Raw genomic sequence first — 25,874 nt, 5'->3', positions numbered from 1 at the left:
ATAAGAAATCGTCAACTCCTGCACACAGTAAACCATCTACCTGCTGAGCTTTCCTCTATGGTGCTGTGTCTGGAGGTCTGAGGCTCTGTAGTTCACCAGTGCAGGAACAGACAAATTCACGGACAAGGACAGACGTGAGGAAAACCAGACACTGATCAACATGATCCAGTTTCCAACCCAGCACCTGTTAGTACCAGCCGGCTGAGCTAAAACACCAAACAGCTTTGCTCTGAACCATTTAGTGAAATAGCACCAATACACAGGACCACTTATCTCTAAAACTACACTTACATCACACACATATAAACAGCTCAAGTGTAAAAGAGCAGGACAACACTTAATAACCAACACTAACAAGTCACAAGAAGATGAGTGTGCATCGCTGAAGGCAAGAAAATTACTGCTTAATATGTCTATAAATACCTATGGATTAGTTTATGTACTAGAGTGTTCATACATTATTAAAGAACAGCATGGCATTACGTTATCATTACTTTATAGTAATTTTCAGTTTCAGGTGTCTCATGCAACTGAATTATATATGTGTGTGTGTTTGTGAATATATGCTGTTGGGACTTTTGTGTTTATTTATTATTAGTACTATATAAATACAATTATTATTGTTGATTTCATAGGAACACTAATCTTAACTTGTCTTCAACCCAGATATATTGTTCCTTGTTCCTGTACACTTTTTGGCTTGCGACAATGATGTAATGTCTACTTCTGTCGCATTGTCAACAAATACAAATGTACACATTGGATACTATAACCAAATAGGTCAAAAACTACATTTCATTTCAGTTATTTTATTGTAGTGGAATGGTAGAATTATTCAAGAAAAAAAAAAAATCAATTAAAGAACATCTGAGAAAAATAACTTTGCACAGTGGGTGTTTTCTGCCTTCCTATCCTGTGGTGTTGCAACACCTCAGATTTATCATGTAATCTATAGGGAGGTCCTGTTACACTGGTCGGGAAATACTAACCTAGATGATGACAAATGACTCAATACAAACATGAATTTATTTAATGTATGAATAACTAAGTATTAATTATGGGGTTTTTCATTACTCAAGTCATGTTTTATTTATTTGCAGAAAAATCAATTATTAATGAGTAAACAGTGTAGGACTTCAGTGTAGTGTTCAGATAGTTGTTACTCCTTAATGATTTGTGTTGTCTTGATAGTTGTAAAGTGAAACTCGGGGTCAGACCAGGTCAGGTACCTTTCTGCTGCAGAGCGAGCTGTCGCTTGGTCTCGATGTCCTGCAAGGTTGCAGCCAGGTTCCTTGGAAGACTGCCAGTACTGTTGGCCACCAGCAGGGGGCTCTGATGGGCCAGAAGGAGAAGTCAAAGAAAGAGAACAAATGTCAAAAAGAGATGTAAACAAATAATTATATGGATTTTTAAATTGTGGTGGGCATGCTGTAAGAAGATAAAGACTTAACACCTGTTTTACCTTAGAGCTTGTGTTGCGGCCCAGTGTTGCTGCTCCATGCTGCAGAGGTGATGAAGAGCCTGATTTAGGTTGATGTAGTAGAGACAGGCCTGGATCACTGTCCAGCTTGGAGCGAAACACCTAAGGGAGAAAGCATAGAGAATGAAGATCAAGATTAGGAAATGTTGAAAATATTAATTACAACCAATATACGTCAAGTCTGTGATGGCATGTGGAGTATTGAAATCCACTGTGGATGATTTGCAATCACCTGCTAAAAAACTGGTTAAAAATAAGATTAGCATTATGCTATGAGTAGAGATTAGAACTTATATTTGATTGACACCAATACCATTAGTAATTCTGCTCAGTTCGATTCCCTTATCAATGTCTGGTCAGTTCTCTGTTTAAAATAAAAGACTGGGCCTAAACAGGTTTTAAGCGTCAATGCAGATAGTATATTATCTCTAATTCTGAACACATAAAGTTCAGGATCATTTCTGTTTTCATTTTTATTCTACTTAACACCCACCTCCTTACCCATGGGTTACAATATTGTTGGCGTTTTAGGCCATAGTTTCCCTTGTCCTAGGTGTTCCTGCAGAAGCCTGTGTGTTTTAGTGTGAGCAAAGAGTTTCCTGTGCGCGAGTGAGCAGGTACCGAGTATAGACACAAGCATGAACCTCATACTACATGCTGCACACACAACAATTGGATGAAAAAAGTATCAGAGCTATGTGAAGTAACAGTCCGCAGCATCTAAAGTAGATGAATTGAGAGAATACGTGTAGTATTTGATTTTTTCTGCTAAGCTAAATTTAGAACTGGTTCTAAACTGGAACCAGGTTGATTACCAGCCCTTGCAGTTCCAATCATCTGTTTATTTTGATGTTAAAGCCTGCACGAAAACCATCCAAGAGCTAACAGACAATTCAAGAGTTCAAACCAGCAGCCGAGTCCCTTTCATTGAATAGCTCTAGAATAGATCACTGTGGAAGAACTTGATGTTCATAGTAGTTACTTGAAAATGTTCACACTTTCTTATTTGAAGCAATTTTCTGTGGATGTCTGCTACAGGTATACTCTAAGCTTTATTCCACCTTAAGCACATAAACTGACATCATGTTTTATACCAAAGTCATAACAAAAAACTCCAGCACACAGATGCAAAATCTCTGTGTTCACAGCTACATTCAGTTTGTTTTCATTTGTCATACTGAAGTTAAGACACCCTCATTCACAATAACAGCTTCTTAAAGTCAGAATTGTTGACTATTTGAAAGCTGAGGTCTTTTCTAGCAGTTTTTAAGAGGGGAAGACTGCCACTCAACTTTTTTTTATGAAGAGAATAAAATTATTAAACCGTTGAAATGAAAAAGCTTTATTTCCCTCACCCTTACACACAACATCATACACACACAGAGGCTCAACAGTCAACAGCAGCAGGTTGAAGGCTGCCCAAGGCATTACAGCACACAGAAACAGCAGAAAGATGAGTAGGGGGGAAAAAAATCAAGAGAAAGAAACAAGAAGGTCCTCTACCTGCAGCACAGGCTTGCGGCCTGAGAGGCACTTGGCTGGCAGAGGGGGAGGACAGATCTGGTTGGAGCCAACCATCAGCTCGTGGTACCACTGCTCTAAACCTAACTTGTTGAGGTGAGGCCTACTGGCCTCAGACTGGTACTGGAGAGCACAGAGAGAAGCCACAGAAAGAAACAGAACAGAGAGGAAAGAAAAGATTAGAAACCATTCAAGGACAGTAGAATGAAGATAGAAATGTGTTTTATACAATCTCAAAAGTCGCAATTAAGGTTCTTATACTTTGGAAATTCTTCATAAATATCTGCAGTGCATTATTCTTGCCATCATGGCTGCATCATGGCCTATATCCTCCAGCTGCTAAATCTCCATTTTACATGCCTGTATTTTAATTCTATGTTTCTACTGCAATGACCCAGTTTCTCACAAGAACATTAAAGCTTTCTTCTAGTTTCATGTTTGACTTCACTTCAGTTTTTCTTGGGCCATAATACCTACAGTACCTCTATAGTGTAAAATTTACAATATCTAAAATTAAAAAAAAGAAAGCATTTCTGTTTTCTTGCTGCCATTATTGCTACGGTTTTTCTCAATAGTCACAAGCGTCCATTCTTCTTCAGTCTGTTCTGGCTCTATTGTCTGAAAAATACATCTGAAAGAGCTGACTGAGGCACGTCGCTTATATAATAGAGCTGCTACTAACATGACTATCATGCAGCTATTCACTATGTTTAACAGAGCTGTTTTTATTTCCCAATTACTGCACAACAGTCCACCTCTTCTGCTGGAAGTGAAGAGATAAAAGCAATTTATTCATATTCACATTCAGCTCTAGCACAAACAATCTAATGACTTGGAAAATACAACACACATTATATTAAAATGGTGGATTATATTAGTAAAATTGGCAGTATGGCTGTGAGGCATTTTTAGCAAAGCTATAAAAAAAAAAAACAATAGGAGTCTTCAGGCAAACCTGCAGTACAACAGACAGCACCAGACTGACAAAATATCACATCACAGGGTTTAGAGTGTTCATGGGTTTCAGTAGTGACAGAAAAACTCTAGGATTAGCCTTTACACATGCAGCAATTTAGACTGACTCTATCTGTAAGTCAGTCAAGGAAGATTTTCTTTTTTATGAGGCTGAGACGAATATGATGGCAGCGCAATGACAGTTACACAAAGGATGGAGACAATAAAAGGAAAAAAGGGGGTGGTCTCATTTAAGTGTTGGTTTAACCTGGTAACAGCAATAACACCTAAAAAAAAAAAAAAAAAAAAGGGGGTATTGTCTGCCAGGATAAACCAACTATAATTTAGTCATATGTTTCATTTTCAGAATGGATAGTTAACAAATGTAGGTCGAGCCATTTTTTTTTTCATCTGGAATTGCAGCTGAGTTTCCAAGAATTGTGCATCTGTGTGATGCTGCCTTTTCAAGACTCCATTGACTGGAACAAGGGGGTTGATTGTTTTCTTACATCCTCCAGCAAGTACACCCACACATGTTTAAGCAAGGGAAGAATAGGGAGACAGCACACACCTCCACAGAGAGAGACAGGGAGGAGCCGTGAGGAGAGGGGAGGCAGGGGAAGGCAGGGTCTACTGCTCCAGACTGCAGGGGCCGGCGAAGCGGGGAGGTTGGGGACGATTCCACTTTTGGCATCCCATACACCTGATTTAACTGACCCACTGTCACGTACTCCTTTCCCAGTTTCAACACACACATACACACCCACCGGTAGAGAAGTACAGAGACACAGGAGTGAAGTGTCAGCAAGACAGGCAGCAGGAGGGAAACTTAGTGACCCTCTACATCATGAAGGAAGGAGGGTCTAAAAGGAAATACTAACTTGATTAAAATACAAAGTAATTAGCAACATAATACAGACAACCAACACCAGGTACAGAATTATATATATGAAGCCAACACAAGGTTTTTGTCGCATTCAGGAGTTGGCTACTATAAAAATGGCCAAAAATATCCTCATTTAACGAGTAATTTTGGTCATTTTAGACTATTATATTCACAAAAAGCTCCCTAACCGACGTATCTGACATTTGTTTTCTTTGTTAAATAGGGCACTGTTAATGGTAGGTATTAATAAATGTGCTGTACTGGTAGAGTGGCCTGACACCCTAGTCTTTAAGGCACTGACCATGTTATATAGATAGTATACATTTAATAATTTTGCCATGCAATTTTATAGTCTATCAACAGTTATGATTATAAATACCAAATGCAAACCTACATTTTAAACCCATATACTGCTTGTCAAGTCAGTCATATCAGTGTCTACTATAAATGAACACTGCCTCACAGCTACAGACAGGGCGAGCACAAGCTGCTTACACCAAAGACTCATGTAGCATCGAGCAAACCCATCAGTACAGTCTGGTTAACTTGCAAACCAGCAGAGGGAGCAGCATGACATGAAAGTAGAAGGATCGAGAGAGAAAGAGGAGAGAAAGTGAACACAGAGAGAAGAAGTCAGAAAGCGACAGACTAGAAACGATGGTACCTCACAGGCGTCAGCTAATGCAGCTTCTATGGTAATCGAGCGGCTGTGTGAGGTGGGCTTGCTGCTGTGATGGTGGCCGCTGCTGCTGTACATCTTACAGACATCTGACAGCATTATGTACTCCTGAGCACCAGCCAACAGTCAACAACAATCAGACAGGATGAGAAGCCACGAGGACAATGCTTTATTGCACTTATACATACATACAGATCATTCACACATGCACACACATACACATACACACACACACACACCAAAACCACAATACCGTCACCTCTTATGCAGATTACGCCCTGAGACTTCATTGAAAGTCAAACATGCCCATATTGTTTTGTGGCTGTTATTTCAGCTAAAAGGTGCATAGTGTGTGTGAAAGCAGACAAACAAGAACACACTCAGCAACAAACACTTTCTTTAGCATCACAAGTGGCTAACACATAATCAGGTCACAGACAGGCAACAAAGAGTGAAGCACTGGCAAGTTAAGAAGTAATGTGTCACTACTAGTTGACCACAACATACTAAATACACATAGCAAGACTTCAGGTAAGTTAATATTGGTTTAATTCACTGCATCCATGGATAATACCCAACTTCAACTGAAAGCTAGTGTCCTGGCCCCTCTTAACTGTCATTAATTAAGGTGTAGTGGAAAAAGCAACTTAGGTTACCACAATGCATGACAGGTGGAACTACAGTCACAGTGTGACCAAACACAGACAGTGCAATGACCTCTGGGATGGGTTGCATAAGACAACAAAGAGGAAGCAGTGGGCTTCATGCAGAGATCATTAGTCATGTTACCTCCGTAGGGCTGCTGGAGTACAATTGACAGGGAGGGGAGGGATGTAAGTACGAAGGAGTGGCTCGGTGGAGGGAATACTGGGAGGAGTGGACCCCCTCCATCAAAAGGTCAGTCTCGCTGATATGGAGCATTTCCTGTTACAACAGTCCAGGGACACGTGCTTTTAACGCCTACAGAAAACTCATGGGACACTAGATACAAATTGGTCTCTACACACACACATAAACTTAGAAGGAGTGTGTGAGAGCTCTGTTACAAGCTACAACCAGGATGTCCAGTGACAACATGTCTGTTCTGCGCTCTACACTCTAATTATCAACAGCTCAAAATAAAAATGTCAATTGCATTTTCCACCCTAAGGTGTCAGATTAGTCAGTTTAAAGCATGTGTGTTAAACCATTCCAAAGTGTGCATATCAACAAATCACTGCCAGTTAGAGAGGTAAATGTGGTGAGGCGTGACTCAACTTTTTTTGTCATCATTTTGTTTTCAGGCAAAGAGCATTAATGTGTTTGTTTTTTAATAGTTCTCTCACCTCTCTCATTGCAGTGGAGGACTTGGGGAAACTCTTTCCTCCAGTTAGACTGTAGTATCTCTTCTCCAGAACTGACAATCTCTCCTTCTCCTGAAGAAACACCCCAAATTGTAAATGTATAACTTAAATATAAAACACTGGTTCTCAGAAATTATCTGCAGCTGTACTTTTTTTTTTAAAAATCCACTTAGTATGAAACAATTTAATGCACTGACAGCGTGAAAAGTACCTTTTGTAGCATTTGCAGTGTGAGTGTTCTGTCTTTAGCCAGTCGCTCATACTCCTGAGTTGCCTGTAGGCTGAGCTGGTTGGCCTGGTTCTCCAAAGCAGTCACCTTCTCCTAAAGACAAGACAAGAATAAAACATTCAGTGCAAACTGTAACAGCAGCACAGAGTGAAGAATGTGACAGGGTTAAATCAATGTATGACTAAAATCACTGAAGTTCTACTTAATGCTAAAGGGAAGTAAAACTCATTATAATTGGTTAGACTAAATAGATATGGAATAACAGTAAATTATTCACCACTCTAGCCTTTACACAATGACTCATATATTGTTTAAACCATACTCAGGATATTCTTGCATTCCTAGTCAGGTGTTTCTGTACCTTCCTCTTGGCCACACTGCTGTGGTACTCTGCTCTCTCCTGGAGCAACTGTTGGCTGATGGTTTCTCTTTCCTCCTCTAAGCTGCTTTCTCTCTCCAGCTGCTGAAACTCCAGGTCTTCAAACTTTTTGGTTCCTGCTTCCAATGCCTCTCCGTCCTGATGGAGGTCCATAAACATCATCAGTGGTTATATCATAAACAGAAAACACAGGGAGTGCACAGTTCATTTTAAAGCCATCCACTAAATCCCAGGCTAGCATTATTGCTAACAGCAAAGCAAAAACACCTCGACTCTTATACATGAAAATGCTTTTCCCCGGCAGTTCTTTCTGGGAGCAACTGAAAACACACCGTGCTCAGTCAAGCACACAGCCATGAAGAACATGCTTCTACTGCGGCACAGCTACTGGTGTGTGGCAATTAGATGCACTGTAATACACAGGAGGAAAGGGATGGTCATTTATAGTAAAAACATATTTCACACTGGAAGATTTCTTCTCAAAATTTTGATCCCCCCCCCCCCAATCACTTTAACTCTATTATTCATGAGCTAATAACACTATGTGGACAAATTACAAAATATATCAATGACTGATAGCACTGATAGAAAAACTGCACTGGATTCAGCGTAAACACATATTCCAGCCATTTCTCTCAGGTATCAGCCTGCTCTTCCTGGTGCTGCTATGTCACTATGTTGCTCTGTCAGGTTTAAGTCTTACAGCAGCAGGGAGATGAGTGTTTGTAGCTGATGGCTCTTGAGAGTCAATTTTGACCTGACAGGAAAAAAAAACCTGAACAAAAAAAAAAAAAAAAACACAGCTAAGCACTGAAAAACAAAAATCACACAATCTTGTTCTTTGTTTAGATTTTATCCTGATTTTTAATCACAGTTTGAAATGTATTTCTGTTCATCTACCTAAGGGCTGAATTTCCCAGCAGCCTGACAAACTAAACAAAAATGTTTTACTGAATACTTGACATAGTATCACTAGCAAGTAGTGAGATATTTCAACAAAATAAATACAGCCAACAATAATTACTGTACCTTGTGAAATCATCTTTTTCTTATTTACATTTCCAATAAGTATTAAAACACAACCACATGGTCAACAACATTAATTTACATAAGAGAAGCCACAGGGTGAGTGAGGGAAGACAGAGAATGGATCTAGTCAGGGCCTATGTTACTTGATTAGTTAGCAGTTATACAAATTAGGCGAGCCACGAGAAACAACAGAAGAGATGCAGATCATATTAACACATGCAGTACAGTGGGGTTGTCTCACATGAGTCATGTGTTTACCAAAACACTCCAGCAGCAGCAGCAGCGGCTAGAGTGATCTGGAGCCTTTTGTGTGTTCCTGTGTAGACCTGAAGGCTCCAGTACTGTAGCTGATTATGGTGTGGAGCCAGAATTCCTTGAGGCAACAGCACATCTGTGAGGGGCACTGAGTGGATTTCTTACAAATACATTCAGTGCTTATGTGCATGTTTGTCTTTAAGGCCACTGCTAAAGGTGTCTGCAGGTGTTGGTATGTACTGAGTGATGGCAAATATAGTAACTACAGAAATTGGCAGAGTGAGAAATAAACTTCTGTGTTAAATATTTTTGCTAAGGGTCTCGCTTTGTATTACTAATATTTAATAGCAATACAATAACACTTTCATTTTTGTAAATATGTAATTGAAAGGTGGCCTACTCATGCCAAGTCATACAAATTCTACTGGAGTCAAAAGTTGAAAAGGCAGCTATAGAGATTTGTCAACCTTTACCAAGAATTTAATTGCTCGCTTCCTTTAGCTGTCGTAATTGGCTCACAGAAATTATGTTTCTATGGCACATTTTTAGAAATTAAAACAGACATTGAAAAGTCTGATATAGATTTAAGAAAAATACATGCTCCACCGTGTTAAAACACCAAAAATGACATTACAATATTCAAACTTTCAACAGGTATTTAATCTCAAATACTGCTTCTGAGAGCCAGACTAATGCACTTCACCTTCAACGTGGACTCATACCATAGTACTATCTAAAAGGCTGTAGGTAGGACTGATTTCAGGGGAAGTGTGTGGCATTACAGGCTTGGATCAGGTAGTTTGTAGTTTCAAAAGGAGTGCTAACTAGAGCCAATAGGTGGGTGGTGGTCTAGGTGCTTCTGCTCAACTTGACGACCCACCCTTTTGAGCTGTTCCTGCAACTGTTCCCGCAGAGACTCGGGACAGTTATGAAGCTGGTTCTTCAGCTCAGCGTAGCCCTCCTGGAGGCTCTGCAGGGCCCGGCGCTCAGCCTCAACATTAGCCCTTTCCTAGAAAGACACAACGCACACCCACACACAGGATGGATGGGTGAGGGGAGAGAAAGAGAGAGACAGAGAAACACACTGCTCAAAATTCACGCCATGCAAATAAAAAAAGCTGTAAGGTGTTAGCAACAGACACATTAGGACTGATTTTTGGGCTTGGCAGGGGACAGGAAAAAGGTGCAAAACTATTAAGCTGTTACATCTCACAGTCTGTGCTTGATAAATGACACAAGTGTGCTCAGAACTTAAATGTGGCTACTAGTCAGATCAGACAATTACATTTCCCAAGCACTTCAATAAGCTGTGAGAAAATTGCCTCATAAAATTACCTGACATTTACTGGCCCCCGAACATTTATAAACTCACTTGTAACAATCCTGAGCAATGTTAATTTGACTGCAGTGACACTGTCTCAGTTGCTCTGAAGTATATTATAGAAACATCTCTCCTGGGTGCTGCTCTAGTTTCAAACACAGAAATCACCACTGGTGAAAGACAGAAAAGGTAAACACTTCCTCTGGGACTTAGGAATCTCATTTAGAAAGGTAAATTCTTTGTTGCTTCTTTTAAGGCCTGAAAATAAGCTCAGAGCTGAGCACAAATTATCTACTTATTTCTTTTTTATAAAATGAAAAAATCTTCATGGAGAATGTATTCTATAACTTTCTACTGCTACCTGTACCTTGGGAACCTGGCATGGAGTATTTTCATGCCAAACGCTGACACGTGTTTATAAAAAGGATTTGTGTTTTTGGTCATTAAGACCCAAAATTTCAAGGCAGGTTTATAGTGTAAGAGGGCAGTAAAGTGACACATCTGATCAAAGCACTAACCCATGGTTCACTAAACTCAATGACTTATGGTCTAATGCAGCAAGCATAAATACCGTGTGGAACGCTCACATGGAAACTTCAAAGATGCTCACAAAAACTTTAGATTTTGAAATATTTGCAAGAGTTGATTTTAACCACTATTTAACAAAAAGTAAAATAAAAAATAAGCTGTGTCCTCTAAGCTTCATTTCTTCCATGTAACTGTTAAAACAGGGTGCAATTGAGCACAACAGAGTGCATTAAGAAAACAGGAAACCCTAAAAACCCAAACAGAGCAGTAGTAATTTGTCCTCTCAATCACTGGAACACCGTAATAACATCTATTGTACAACTCATGCACTACTAAATCAAACACTACAGAGCCCAAAGAGCCATGGGAAGCCAGATGCCCTGACCTACAGGGTTTGTCATGCAGACAGTAAATCAAGAGGTGAGCAGTGGCTCAGAGATACAATAACAGTGAGTGCTGAAGAAGGTGAGAAAGGATTAGAAGTTAATGGATGTATTTTAGTGAGCAGAGTCCAGCTGAGGAGAAACAGATGAGAACTCGCAAACCATTTAGTTGAAAACATGCACGAGAGGACACCCAAAGAAGTCAATGCAGTCCTTTATTTAGCCTTTATATGGCTTCAAACTCTGTAATTGTGTAACTTGTGTAATTCAGATCCCTGTCAGTGAAACTTGGCACAGACAAGAATGAAGGCCAACAGTGACAAACCAGTAGGAATGAAAGAGACCAAAGAACACTGTTCAGAAGATTGTAAAAGCACAGGCATTGGGTGTATGTTTTCTCTGTTTTAAGTGTCAAATCATGAATATGACCATGGCAAATACTTGAATCCTGTATATATATTTGATGGATTCAAATAAATCATTTCAAAATGTGAGATGTAGCCACCCCACACCTTTTATCCATTGCACTCTCTACCTTGTCTTTTTCCCTCTGGATGGTGCTCTCCAGCTCGTCCACCTTGTGCTGCAGCTGAGTGATGATGTCTGTTTCAGCCTCTATCTGATCGAGCTCTGCCTGCCTCTCGCCCTGCAGCAAGGCACGCTCCATCTCTGCCTGGAAGAAGTCACACATGCCAGCCTGTAATGATGCTATGACCATGAACTGTATTGTCACTGACCCTGTTGAATATTTCTACACTGGCAAATTAGTTCAATAAAAATGTGAGTTTAGTTAGTGTTTTGGGCTTTAGCCTGATATTAGCACTGCACTGTACCTCTTGTTTGGACTCTTGAAGTTGTTGCTCCAGCTCAGTCAGCCGGGTTTTGAGCTCATCGATCCTAGCGAGAATGTGAACCCGCTCGTCCTCCAGGTAACCCATCTCCAGTCGACCTGCACTGCCTGAACCAGATGAGTCCTCATGCTGCAGGGAGAGACAGAAACAAAGAAACAAAGTAAAACTAGGGGGATGGGACATTGCAATCTGTTTACACACAGTATTTATTATTTTATTTTACTGTTCTTGTTATTCTTATTATGTTTTACAAGGAAAATCACTGAGGTCTAACCACAGAAAGTTTGAAGAAACAGTTTAAAACCAGAAATGAAAAAAAAAACAGCAACTGTGTGCCACTAGACAGACTCCAAACAGCCCCGATTTGAATGTGATTTGACAGAAGTAGATACATCTTTTTTTTCATTCACAAGTTTAAAAGTGAACTAGTGAGTGATGTGAAGTGAGTCCCTCTGTATGGATTCTTTCATGTTTCAGGATTTGAAAGGCAAAACAAAGAGAGAAAAGGGACAGTTTAAGATCACAGCAGTGAGGTTACAAGCAGAAGGTCCATTATACAGTGACTTGGCCTGATGGTCCATGTGTACAGTGTTGTATTATGTCTAAACAGTTTAGCAGTCTGTTGGATAAACAGGCAGGAAACTAACAGCTTTGTAGCTTAATACAATCTGGAAAAAAATGTTTTTTGAAGATTTCTCTATGTTGATCTTCAGAGGTTTGTTCTGTCCATGAGACCATAGCAGAAATGGTTTCCGAGTATGGACTTTACAGTCATATATACAGTGTTTAGAATGAACACATGCATAAACTTGGGCCTGTGTGACCACAGAACAACTGCACCTACCTACGTGGTATGTGGACAGGTAATAATTGTAAAAGGTTAAACCTGATGTGATATGAACAGCCATTCTCAGGTGCTGACTGCTACTCACTTCTGATCATTTAAATAAATTCCCATCCCCAGGATCTCACTGAATCCTCTCATGGATTCTGGTGGCCCTTAAACCTCACTTTAACCACTGGTTTAAGCAAAGCCAAGCATGTTATTTGCACATGCTGGTTGATGGCAGCATGCAGAGAGAGCATCTTTGATGGGAAATAAGCATTCCCTCTGACCTGTCTGTCTCCATTGTGCAGTGCTGATGCTCTGCTGGGAGCAGGCGATGTCCTCACCTCCTGATGAGTGCTCTCTGTACTACTACACTCCTCCTTCTGATTCTCCTCATCGCTCTCTCTTTGTCTCTGTGCCAGGCGTAGTGTAGCTGAAGGCGGTGCCACTCCAAGCACATTCTCCATGGATGGTCTCCGCCCAGAGGCTTCTGCCAGTCCCATCCTCCCTGAGCTGAGGGGGTCCAGGTCTGCACTCTCTCCTTTGTTGTATTCAGCACAGAGGTTTAAGATGGTCTCTAATCGCTGTCTCTCCTGTGACAAAAAACAAACACAACCAAAGATAGAACTCAAATTAGGGCTAGCCAGGTGGGATTTTCAAAGAAGAACTGAAACACATCATCAGACCCTTACACATAGTGCAACCTATAACTGGATTTAGCCCTGCTATGCTACCCAAAATCTGACAACTAAAGTGATGGACTGAGACTAAAACCTTCCTAAAATCTCACAATTTGTCTGAGCAAATTTCACCAAACCAAGCAGAAAAAGATATTACCAACAGATATTTTTGCATTGATTTGATATTATCGAAGTGTTGGTCAGTGATCTACTTCACTTATTCATTTTAAAGGGAAACACTGACAAACTGCTCCTGTGGTATGATGTACTCATTGACAATTATGTAACAATTACACAAAAATATAGTAGAATTAAGCATTTAACTGAACTGCATGTGTCACAGGCTACCAACTAGGGTAAGAACATATAATCTCCACATAACCATGATGATTGACAACGTAATAATCTAACATTGGAATAAGTAAAATCTGCAAGGATGCATTTGCCATCAAGCCTTAATTTAAGTTAGAGTAGACATGCTGTCTGTCAAAACTCTTGTCAGGCCTGAAACAACACAACAATGCACACCATGTCCTCTTGCAGGTGCTGCCTGGTAGTCAGACTCATGACTGGTTGCCAGCTGTCAGTATGAAGAAACAGTCAACCTACGGTATGGGGGCCCTGGCAAACCAGGACAACAACATGACCCCTGAACTCTAAATGTCAGCTGCTGCCTGCTGCCAAGGCTATTATAGTAATATTTAAAAAGCCAGAATCTCCACTTGACTCAAAGTTACAGCTGGTTTGCCAACACACCAACTTAAGATTTTGGGGTAATTTGTCTCATGTAAAATGGGCAGATTTAAACAGGTAATTCGTAATTTCACAATAGAAAAGCTTATGTCAGTCAAACTATAGCTCATTAGAAGCACACCTCCAGAAAAATGAATTTATTTTCCATTGTTAACAATGGATATGTTTTTGGACCCAAAGAAGCACTTTGTTACTTTATGATCTTGGGATCTATTCAGGCCCAACCTGTTTCTTGTTGCGTAGGAATATTTAGCGAACCAAATTCCGCTCACCCACAAATAAACTCCCTGGAGTGCCTTCTCATTCAGTAAGTGCTGTGAGTATAGCTTTCCCACTGAGGGACGCATCTGCATGATCACTATCTTCAAGCTGTAATCTGGGACCAGTTAGCTTTTAACTGAGTAGGTGGGTGTAAAAGGCCCCTTCAGGCTGTATAACAGGGTTCTATATTCACTAGAAAAAAGTCAAACTTCAAACATTTACTGGCATGTCTACAACTACTCATAATCCCTCCCCCTCAACATCTGCTTGAACATAGACATATATTAGACCACTCAGGGTACTGATGCCGTGTTTTTGTCAAGCTGATTGAAAGCCAGAACTATCATTGTCTCCTTTGATTGCCAGACAGCCTTTAGGCTACCAAACCTGTGTAATGGATGAGCAACAGACAGATTTTATACCATTAAATGTGTTTGGGCCTCAATAGAATTCAACTTGACACAGCATCAAATCTGTTTCCTGACATATGCAAACTGCTCAGATTATGCTGCTAATCAGCTGCATGCTTTTTGTAGCTCTACTGGGTCTTTCAAATCCCAGAGGAATTTTTATGTTCAAAGGTTGAACAGGCTCTGCTGCGACAGGCTCTAAAATCCCCTTAGTTTATGGGTCTCTAGGTTGCTCCATAGTATCATTAGCAGATCCCTCAGAGCTGAGAGGGAAGGAACAAGATGGTACAACAGGTCAGTATGTTAATCCAAACCATTTTACTAGATGCCAACAATGAGGTTTTGCCTTGAACAACAGATATTACCACATTTGGTCACTGAGCCTATGCAATTTTAAGGCCTCTTAACTTTCCCATGGGAGACTGGTTACAATATTTAGCAAACAGGTACTCCTTTTTTTAAATGAACTTCAGGAACCCCTAAGACGTTCTCCCAACCCTTAACTTTCACTGCGATCCTGGAAAAAAAAAAAACAAACAAACAAAAAAAAAAAAACATAAATCTGTTTACTCACTCTCATCATGGACACCGTGAGAAGTAACAGCTCAAACCTTGAAATGGGGCACACATTCAAACCAAGCCAGTTTGGCCAAAAGACAGTTGAACAAACAATGGTCTTAAAAACTAGTAACACCCATTATCCCAGATACCACCACAACAAGAACAGACACCCAACCCCACCCCTTCCCTCGGAGGGCTGGAGGAAACAGTGACAGAGCTCCCTGGAAACATTCATTATAGAAAGAAGCTTCTTCACTATACAGTAAGCCAATTTGGCAAAGAGAGTTATGTTAACTAGCACAACTCATTTAGACACTGCAAAAATGTGTAACATTACAACACTCTGAATATATATATACAATGGTATATGTGAATGTTATATTACTATATAAGTCGTTTGTTTAAACCTTAATTCTATCTTGTTTGAAACAGCACAAAAAAATGTGTCTAGTCGAAAACAATTATTTATTATTAAAATAATAACCAGTTCAAATAATATGGTCAAGAGAGGATGTATGACATCACCTGTTTATTATCTCATCTGTCTGTCCTGCGCATTCAGGCTCCAGTTCTCCTCTTGCACACAGACCCAAATCTACGAACACGGGTCTAAACTTTCTTTACATGGTTTGTCACTAATGTCAGTGTTCTATAAAGACTAAGTAGCAGCATCAGGCTCAGTGCTTTCATAGATACAGTAGAAAAAACCAGCATCTAACAAATGAGCCCTGTGACAGACCCCATCTCTGCCAGCTAAGAAACCCACTCTGGGCATCCATGGCCATTACAGGATAAGAGCAGGCTGAGTTTCTCTTCCAAGATTCTCTTGAGAGAGTTGCTTTGTTGAGAGAAAAAAAAACAACTATAAATTCTGCAGGGTGTTTTCATTTTCCTGTAGGGCAAACAAAGCACTAATGCCCATAGTTTGAGCGTGAGTAGAATGGGGCCAAAAAGAACAAAAAAATAAATAAATAAAAATAAAAAAAACATGTCTCCTGATGAGAAACTATGTTTACTTCTTGTTGTAATAAAGCCACAGATTTTTTTTTTTTTTTTTTATTTGGGACATAACGCAAGCACAGAAGAATCATAAAAACAAAAAAATTATTTTGTACTAACAGTTCCATTTCATCTATCTAAAGTTTGCTAGAACTTTAGCCATCATAAGATTCTGTTCACATCAGACCAAGTGGGGTTGTAGTACCAAAACCCCAACAGAACAATTTGACATTTAATTGTAAGAACACTATTTCTCCTTATAAAAGTTACAGTATTGCTCATTATGGAGTTAAAGGCATTTTCCTCTGTAGCATTTTCCTGACTAGAAATAGGGTTAATATTGTTCTTTCTCACTCTCCAAAACACTAAACACATCGTTTTCTAATGTGACATCCTACGTCAGTTTTCCCTCATCTAGTCAATATGTTCTTCTCACTTACTTTCATTCTCTTCCTCATATTTACATGCATTCTCTAATGTGTTTACCTCCTCTCAGTTATTTTCCATCTATATGCATATTCTTTTTAGTGTTTATCTACATCACAGGCATAAATAGTAAACTCACACTCACAGTATTTCAAGTGTAAACTGGGTAAGTTCAACAAAGCCTTATTCTCTACATATATCTGCAGGCGGAGGACGAGCTTCACACTCAGCATCTCCTGAACAGTCTGCAAAACAAACCCCATTCATGATCAGACTCAGATTCTCAGAGGGTTCATCATCTTCTAGTCCCAGAGGAGCAACAAACAGATGATCCTAACAAGAAATATATTTCCTTATCTGCTGCTCCATTTATCTCCCATGCGGAAAACAATCATCAAAGCCAGACAGGGGGAATAGGAAAAGCAGACTACGCTGTAGCAGCAGCCATCCTCTCTGGGATAATAAACTAGTGGTCCTCCATGCTGGTGTCACTGCCAGTGATTTTAAGAGGAAACTATGGAGTTGTTGTGCCTAGTGGGGGTGGTTGGCATTTAAACCGCTGAAGCCTCCACTTCAACTGGGATCCAAACCCTGAAGGCGTCTCTCAAAGTGAAGACTGTTACAGTTATCATGTCAAACACTTCCAGTGTAAATGAGAACATCAAAGACTAGATACTGTGATTAAAGGCTCTATGGGAGTTATATTTTACATTCTCTAAACACTGCTGGGGATAATAAGCACGCTTATGGCTTAATTGCTGTTATAGGAGGAGATAAGATCAAGTCTGCAAGATCTGCAGACAGTTGCATCAGCTTTGTTAAGTTAAACATTTTTTTTTTTTTTTTAGGATTTAATACAAATGTCGTACAAAAATTGATATCAGTAGCACGTGGTTGACACAGTAGTGAACCGCTGTATTGAATATGTGAAACTGTTTAGCCTGAAGAGACTTATTTATAGTGAGCATACCATTCAAAGTAAACAGCAACACCAAGCAAACAGTTGCCTAGCTGTCAAACAATGCACCCAGGCACCTGGAGCTCCACAGGGAGGTTTCCATTCAGAGGTCAGCCAAAAAAAAATAAAATAAAATAAAATAAATTTAAAAAAAAAAAAAAATGGTGCTCTGTTTTATAGAAAAATAAAACTGTACATACTACGTACAAAGTACACACTGTACGTGAATTTTATTATGAAATTCTGGAGCAGATAGTCGGTGTGTGCTACACTAGAGCACAAGATAAGAAAACTTCATCTCATGGTGTTAACTGTGAACCCACTAATCGATATACAGAAAGTTATGATGATGATATTTAGCAATTAAGGTTCACCACGACTAGAAGGGTCCATGACAAAAAGTCAGGGGAATCACCAGAGTTCTGAGGGCTAACCAAAGGGGGACATAAATGTCTGTATGATGGCAATCAGTCCAAAGGTTTTTGAGACAAGTCACTAATATTGACATCCACAGAGCCACGCCTAAAAATACCCTAAAAACACCTGTTGGATCTGGTCAATTTTTACATTTGTCATTATAAGACGTGTGGGTTTGGTAAACTTAGTATTTTGAAGACCTACTGTATGTCTACATGGGCCTCTGGCAAACTGAGGTAGGAGTTTTTTGTTTTGTTTTTTTTAAAACCACTTTTCTGAAAAATACCGACTTCGACTAAGACTAAGAAAACCTGCAATGGAAATTTAACATGTGACCTGAAAATTGCCTCAGAATATTCCCAGATGATTGTAAAACATCAATATGGCTGACATCCAGTGATGTTGTACATGTCTGAAATTTGTCTTTTGGTCATTTCCAAGTGCACTGCACTATTTTCAGGGTTGTTTACTTTACGACTTCATGCCTATCGTCTAATGTTTCAGGGTCAAAATGGAATGTCTACTGAACTATGTTAGACATTATCCAGTTTTCTGCTAGGTATGTTTTTATTTTGACATTTTGGAGGCCAATTTATTTTCCCTCAAGTCTTGCCTCAGTTCTTATGGAACCTTGCGATGCACATTTTACCGTCTGCAGCGTTTTAAAATTTTGCCTGACAGTTGGATGGAAAAAGTGCTGACTTAAGCTTCTCCTTTATACTTAACTTCACACCCTCTCTCCCAAACTTACATACTTCTGTCTCCTCTCAGACAACCTGATATCCATCATCATCATTATGAATACAAACTATGCCTCTGCTCTGTCTCTATACTAAATCAGTGAAGTCTGCTGCATTTGGTGACTTCTTGACCCCCTCCTCTCTAGCATACTCAACATTTAGACAGAATATATTTAATATTTTTACTGTAAGGATATCCAGTAATTTAGTAGTTAAATGTATTTACTTATGCATATTATTTCTTAGTGTCAGGGAAACTCACTCTTGTTTCAGAAGATTTTGTTTTTTGCTTGACAAGAATACAATTCTAGGAAAATTCCCCGCTGTAAATTTGTTTTGTATGTTAACAGACAGACAACGCTGCTATTAATTGCTGCTTGTTTACATTCTACACATGCCAACTGTACTTAATAAGGTGGCTCTTGGGGTTTAAATGTTCAAAAGTTGCGTCATTTATTTACTAATTATGTGACTCCTATACTAGAAATACCCTTCAGTTTCTACCTGGCTTTTAGTTTCACTATAGAACTGACATTTATGTCTACATCATGCCACCTGCCAAAATACATGTACATGCATACATGTAACATTTTCTCAAGTTCAACTCACAAAATCTCACCCAAGCAGCGTGAAGGCCTGAAAGCTTCCCTTGTTAATGACTGAACCACCTGAAAGCTTGTAACCACATGGCATCACATGTAGTCAACGCTCCCTGAACAATGCATATTTATACAAATGAAAATCAAATTAACCCACCACAGTAAAATCCAGTGACTCTTTAAAATCAGAGACCAACAACTGGCAGTTACCTTCATGACTGCTGCTACGCTGTTCAGAAGGACTGGCCTCTCTTTAGCCAGCGTGAGCGGGCACACCAGGGCCTGCTCCCTACTCTGACCTTGTCTCAGCTCTGGCACGGTCCTACTGCCACCCAGTCCATGACACACACACGGGCACACACAATTACACAACTCTGGAACAGGACTGGAAGATGTTGCTCTTTGACTCCCAGTCCACAGAGCTGCGATTTCACAAATGGCTGTGCTACTTTGGGACGGATGAAGAACAGCCACCCCTACCACCTCCCTCAGCACAAACCACCCCCACCCAGATTTTGTCAGATGTGGTAAAGAATCTGTGTGAACAGGGGTGGAGTTGAAGATCAATGTGTGCTGGGATTTCCTCAAGTGGGAGGCAGATTGCTGGTTAGGTCTAAGGAAAGTAAACAGGCAAATAGTAAATATACCAAGTACCACTTTATACTATGTGCGCTGACTGCTCTTTACTTTACAGGCTGATGTATTTAAATCAGGTAAACAGTTTAACAGCTTTAATTTCAGATGTTGAAAGCATAAATGTCTAGGTGTAAATAACAGGGATGAAACATTAAGTATCTTTACACCTAAAACACTGAGCACATTTGCTCAAACTCCAACTGCTTAAAGTAATTTCTTTGACTGAAATAACTGAGCTAAAAACTGATTTGTGCATACAAACATACAAAGGAAGTGCAAAGAAAATATTAGAGCCGTGGCAGTTATCCGGTTAATTTATTATCTTAGAATTTTTAGATTTTTCAAGAAAAAAGGCCAGACTTTCTCCAAATTAGTTTTTTCTTTGCGTAAACTAAGTATCTTTGAGTTTTGAACTGATGACCGGTTGTGATTTTCAGGTTATTTTGATCATTTTTAATAATTTTCTGAAATTTTATAGTCTAAGCAACTGATCAAGAAAATCGATAATAAAAATCATCTTTAATTTAGCCATTAAATAGATCTTATTGATATATATATTTGGTAACTTCATATTTTGTATTTTAGTAATTATTCAACATAATGACAATAAATAATAAATAAAAAGACACTGCAAAATTATAAGGAAAATACATAAAGAGAGAATACACAGCTTAACACCAACTCAACAGTTAGATAACCCCCTCTACTGGAGAGGTCCCAAAACAGCAGGAAGCACTGAGATGGTTAGAAAAAAATATTTATAGTTTTGAAAAACATGACAAATAACAACTACAAGAAGAGTTATGCATCATCTAAATATTGAGGATTAATCAGTCATGAGCAGTACACAAAGAACAATAACAACACTGCATAAAGTAACACAATGCATGTTAACACTTGTTTTCAGTAGAGAAAATCCACACGTGGCATAACTGTTGGTGCAGTCTTAAGAATGGATTATTGCAGCAGAGAGACAGATTTATCGCTGTCCCAGATAAAGGGTCTTACCCGACTTAGCTGTCCGAGCCTGTCTCTCCTTTACTGTTCCTCGTTAGTTTTACAACAGAAAACCCCAAAAACCCTGTGCAATCGGCCTCCTACCAGTAAACTAATGTTTTAAATTGTAATATCGTGTAGTTGAAATACTTAATGTCTGCTCTCTTTCCTCTTGATTTACAGATGACCATGTGCAATCCTGCCAAAACTCCACTTCAGCTACACCTGTGCGTTTGACCAGATGACAGTATGTGGATATATTTATATATCAGGATGCTGGTGTACATATCTGGCGTTCTGTTGAAGTCTGAGGGTATATTTGGTCTGCTAGTCCACATGGACAGCAGTGGAGATGCTGAGCATGCAGAAAAGACTCATGTAGAGAGGACATTTGTGACATTCTTCTGGGCTAGAAAACGACTGGCCAGAAGAGACACAAAGAATTGCAAGGGAGAAGAGGAGAGATGAAGGGGACAGGGGCAGACTGGTTCGGGTATTTGGTGTCCTTATGAAAATGACAAAGGCCAGAGTTAAACTTCCTTTTTAAGCAGCATGGAATTCAATCTGCCTGAGGAAAAGTATTCAAAACTGGTTCAAGTTCAAGGGCAGTTAAATAAAATCCCCTGAATCCAGAGAGTTGTGTTTCTCAGAAAAAGCCACATGTGGGCATTAAGCAATCTGTGACGTCCACTGACCCACAGTAGTAATCCCTGGAGACTGCACTGTGTCAAGTAAACCCTAAAAACCTCAGCTCAAAAGGATGGTATTGGTTTGTTATGTACTACTCTGGGTTGAGACAGAAGCTTTATTGTGTTTTAGGAGCTAAAAGGTCTTTCAGTGGCTGCTGCAAGCAGCATTGTCTGAGTCACTTTATCCTCTATGACAGAAAAACTCCCTTTTGATTAACAACCGACATATACAGGTCTGCTCTAATGCTACGCTGAGTGACCGCTCATTAAAATCAAGACTGCAATCTTATTTAGCATCCTAGGAATAATGAGGTCATCCTTAGTGGACAGAATGGTGCAGGTGTCTGCTACAGATGAAGCATGCTGCGCCTTTCTTCATGTGCCAAGTTTGTTTGCCAAGACAGCATGTCAGTGAGACAGCCATGTGGACGCAGCAGTGCCAGGGAGGACACGGGAAACCAGACTTCCCTGCAGACCAACCATTAGAGAGGGTTCCAAACTAAGACATTAGGTTTTCCCAGTCGTTGGGCACCTCTATCTTTTACCTGATTTGGATGTGTGTGTGTGTGTGTGTGTGTGTGTGTGTGTGTGTATATATTTGTGTGTGCGTGTGTGTGTGTGTGTGTAAATACAATTACAATTTTGCATGAGAAGTGCATAAGGGGAGATTATAATGGTCAGAACTGAAGCAGAATTACAATTACAATTCCATTCCATATTTTTCCCAGATTCTAACATGTTAGTGTTTTGAGTGTTAGTTAAACAATGTAAATAAACTGCATTTAAACAGCACCACAGGTCCAAACCAATCCACAGTCCAATATCAGGCTGATAAAACAGCGTAAGCTGTTGTAGTCTGCCTGCAGCGTCCTGTTGCCTCTGAGCTGTTGATTTCACTACAAGACTCTTACTGAATAAATGTCTCCGATGCTCACTGTTCACATAACTTTGTTTTTTGATAATCAGTTGTGTAGATGAGTCGCAGGCTGTGTGTGAAATGCTTTAAATGCAGATGCTCTGGGGTAAGAAAAATCTGTCATGACAGTGAGTCAACTGTAACTAATTACGGGCCCTGCAGCTCCACGCCCTGCCTCTTCAAAGAGCTGCAAGTTTCTGCATTTGAAAAATACAATAACATAACACGCTTCTGAGGAATCTTGTGTCTGAGTCTCAGGCAGCCCTCACTGTTCCCTCCAAGCCTTATAATGTCTTCTTGACCGTGCCATGAGATATTTGCACACATCTAATATAAATATTATTCTGTGCATGTCTATAGTTGTACTGGTCCAAAGGTTGTTGTGGCTAATGATCTTTCAGTAAGAACAAAGGACTTAAGGTTTGACTGGGGCATGTGAAGGTTGATATGGGCAATAGAGATGCTAATGGTCTTTGTTACACAGCATATGTGCCAAGAAATTACAACATGGGGGTTGTAACAACAACAACAACAACACAAATCTTATTGTTTTGTGAAAAGGCTTCTAGACCACCATCACAGATTGCTTTTCTTTTCTGAACCCACAACAATGGCATTTCTTTAAGTTAGTTGGCAGTGTAAATCACCACACCCAGTTAGCAGATGGAAAAAGTTACTGCCTTGAACAGTTAATTATCCAAAATAACACTCACCCAAACACAGTTAAATTTATTAAACACACTAAGAAAAACAGTCAGTAAAACCAGGCTTTACTGACTGTTTTTAGATTTTACAGAGCTGAGGTCCTACTAGCTTAAATAACCATCTTTTAAAATCTCATGAAAAGTTACTTTCATTGGGTTTTTGGAAAAAGTGAAACATACCTCAGGTGTTTGTTTTTTTTAATGATATTCTAAAATTAGCAACAATTTACTATACCACTTGCAGGTATAATGAAGCCTTCTATGATTTAATTATGCTCAGTTTTTTACCATACAAAAAACTACAGCCCCTAGAAAATGTTTCCCAGTACAGCAGTGGACATATTTCCCATCATCTTATTGGCTTCAACACTCTTCTTGTGTCATCTTTCAAACTTTTTGTTGTAATCTCCGCTGTCTGAAAAGAAGTCTATGCACTTTGACCTTCCTTGTTTGTCCTGATAGGTTGTTCCAACTGGTTTCATTCTGTCAGCCTAACTCACAATGGTCTTGGGCTTGTGGGAAGTTATGTTTCCTAAAAGCCACAAAATCTGAAATAATGGATAAAAACAGAGATAAATTGTTATCTGAATTTAACTTTCAGGACAAATATTGATTTTTTTGTTGGGTAAGTTCAGGATTTTTCCAAGTCTGTCTTAAAAAAGTTTTGATGTGGCCATGTGTACATGAGAATAGATCTCGGTTGCTGTAACTTTTCCGATTCTCCACACTGACCCTGAAGCTTTTCACCAGGAATATGGCAACACTGTAAGAAATGGAAGGCAAAATGCAAGGTCCTTGTTTTGCGAAAAAAAGGTTCCAAAGTTCATCTCATCTAATTTCAGCAGTCACACTAGGTTAAATCATGTCAGTATCTTTTCAAGTGAGTCCATTTAAGACAAATATCCCTCTTTTGTTTCCTAGGATAGTAGTTCATTGCCATTGTGGCAGAATGATACAGTATTTGCTGTAGTTGCATTACTGGCTTTATTTCTTAACTTTCCATCTGGATTAACCTGAAAGGAAATTTGTACTTTAAATGACACAAACAACCTGCTACTATCTGAGAGAGCCTGAGATGACCAACCTGTGGTGAAAAAAGATAGAGAAACAATACAAAACTGACAAAGTTGGGTATCTTATTTCTCAGAAGATGATCATCGCAGCAGAAATGATGCGGTGAGAAAAAGATCACAGCTGTGCTATTACTGGGCTAATAACAGCTGGAAAGTGGGTGAGACCAAACAAATACATAGAATATATTGTTATTTATCAATCAGGCAAACTAAAGTTGCATGCAGATAAAAGACAAGTTGCTGTAAGGGCTACGATGAATATATCACAGTGAGCAGCTCAGCAGTTGGTATAAATATAAATATAAATATATATATATATATATCCTCTTCTAAACAAACATATATATATATATATATATATATATATATGTTATTCAAGGAAATCTCCCAAGATACAGTATGTGTATAAATACATACAAATATTGGACAGGATGTCTCCCATGCAAGCATGCTTTTTTCATAAAATGTATACAGTTCAAAGTCTGGCATGCAATTGGCAGACTTTAGGAAAAAAAAAATCCTGAACTTACCCTATAAAATCACAGTCTCGACTTTACTGTCATGTCTAGCTAGGAAGTACCAGAATATAACCTTGTACACAGAGACAGAGGGCATGTCGCCTTAGTCTGTCCAATTGAGCTGGCTTCACCCAGTCTCACATTGTAAAAAAAAAAAAAAACACACACACACACTGTAATTACATGCAGGGCGGACAAATGCCTTTTCACACCAGCACAAACACATATAAAAGGTTTTTAAAGGCCTTTGTCTCAGCAGTTTCCCTCAGACTGGCAGACAAGTTCAAGATGTCTACCTCCGCTCCCTCCCCTCTCTGTTCAGCTTAGGAAACAACACACAATGCGGTTGCTATGGGCTCGTCTGAGTGCCCTGAGACCGCATGTCAGCAGCCATTTAGACAGCCAATAGCCCAGTTTCACAGTAACTTGACTAAGATAGTTTATTGGCCGCTTATTGTACTCCTCTTCTAAACAAACATGGAGACATTGTAATCATTTGATCCCTCCAAGAGGTCACAGAGATTAGAGATATACCAAAACTGTGCAAAAGTATTTCTGAAATTATAATCACAAACCAGAACTCTGACATCCTCTAAGGTGACATATTTGGTGCCTGTTTGGTGCTTAGTTTTCTGACCACGGATCCTCTGTAAAATATCTCCACATTACACTAGAAAGACTTTGTTTCCAAAATTAATTATAAGATCATAGCTATGCTTCTGCAAACTAATTTCAACAAACCTTTTTTATAGATCAATAAAACCTGTCAAAGTACTTATGTGACATAGTCCATTAGTACCTGTATTTTCAGTACTCACAAACACGCTATCAAAAATATACTGAAATAAATTTGTCAGAATTAGAGACAGAA

At 39.3% G+C, this 25,874-nt stretch overlaps 1 protein-coding gene across 5 annotated transcripts in view; it reads right to left on the bottom strand.

Moving 5' to 3' along the window:
* Positions 1-25,874, bottom strand: part of phldb1b (pleckstrin homology-like domain, family B, member 1b) — a 93,164-nt gene that overhangs the window by 12,552 nt on the left and 54,738 nt on the right. For all 5 annotated transcript variants that reach the window (XM_026298795.1, XM_026298797.1, XM_026298796.1 and 2 more), the window contains 12 exons: positions 12,955-13,260; positions 11,821-11,967; positions 11,523-11,660; positions 9,636-9,764; positions 7,454-7,609; positions 7,075-7,185; positions 6,846-6,935; positions 6,310-6,444; positions 4,527-4,688; positions 2,984-3,124; positions 1,463-1,582; positions 1,230-1,332 (listed from right to left, as the gene is read on the bottom strand). In XM_026298795.1, coding sequence (XP_026154580.1) covers positions 1,230-1,332; positions 1,463-1,582; positions 2,984-3,124; positions 4,527-4,688; positions 6,310-6,444; positions 6,846-6,935; positions 7,075-7,185; positions 7,454-7,609; positions 9,636-9,764; positions 11,523-11,660; positions 11,821-11,967; positions 12,955-13,260 — 1,738 coding nt within the window. The remainder of the gene's footprint in view (positions 1-1,229; positions 1,333-1,462; positions 1,583-2,983; positions 3,125-4,526; positions 4,689-6,309; positions 6,445-6,845; positions 6,936-7,074; positions 7,186-7,453; positions 7,610-9,635; positions 9,765-11,522; positions 11,661-11,820; positions 11,968-12,954; positions 13,261-25,874) is intronic.

This window comes from Mastacembelus armatus, chromosome 13 (assembly GCF_900324485.2).
Source record: "Mastacembelus armatus chromosome 13, fMasArm1.2, whole genome shotgun sequence".
In the NCBI taxonomy this organism is placed as follows: Eukaryota; Metazoa; Chordata; class Actinopteri; order Synbranchiformes; family Mastacembelidae; genus Mastacembelus; species Mastacembelus armatus.
The sequence above is the reverse complement of the archived record's forward strand: the minus strand, read 5'-3'. Positions and strand labels throughout refer to the sequence as shown.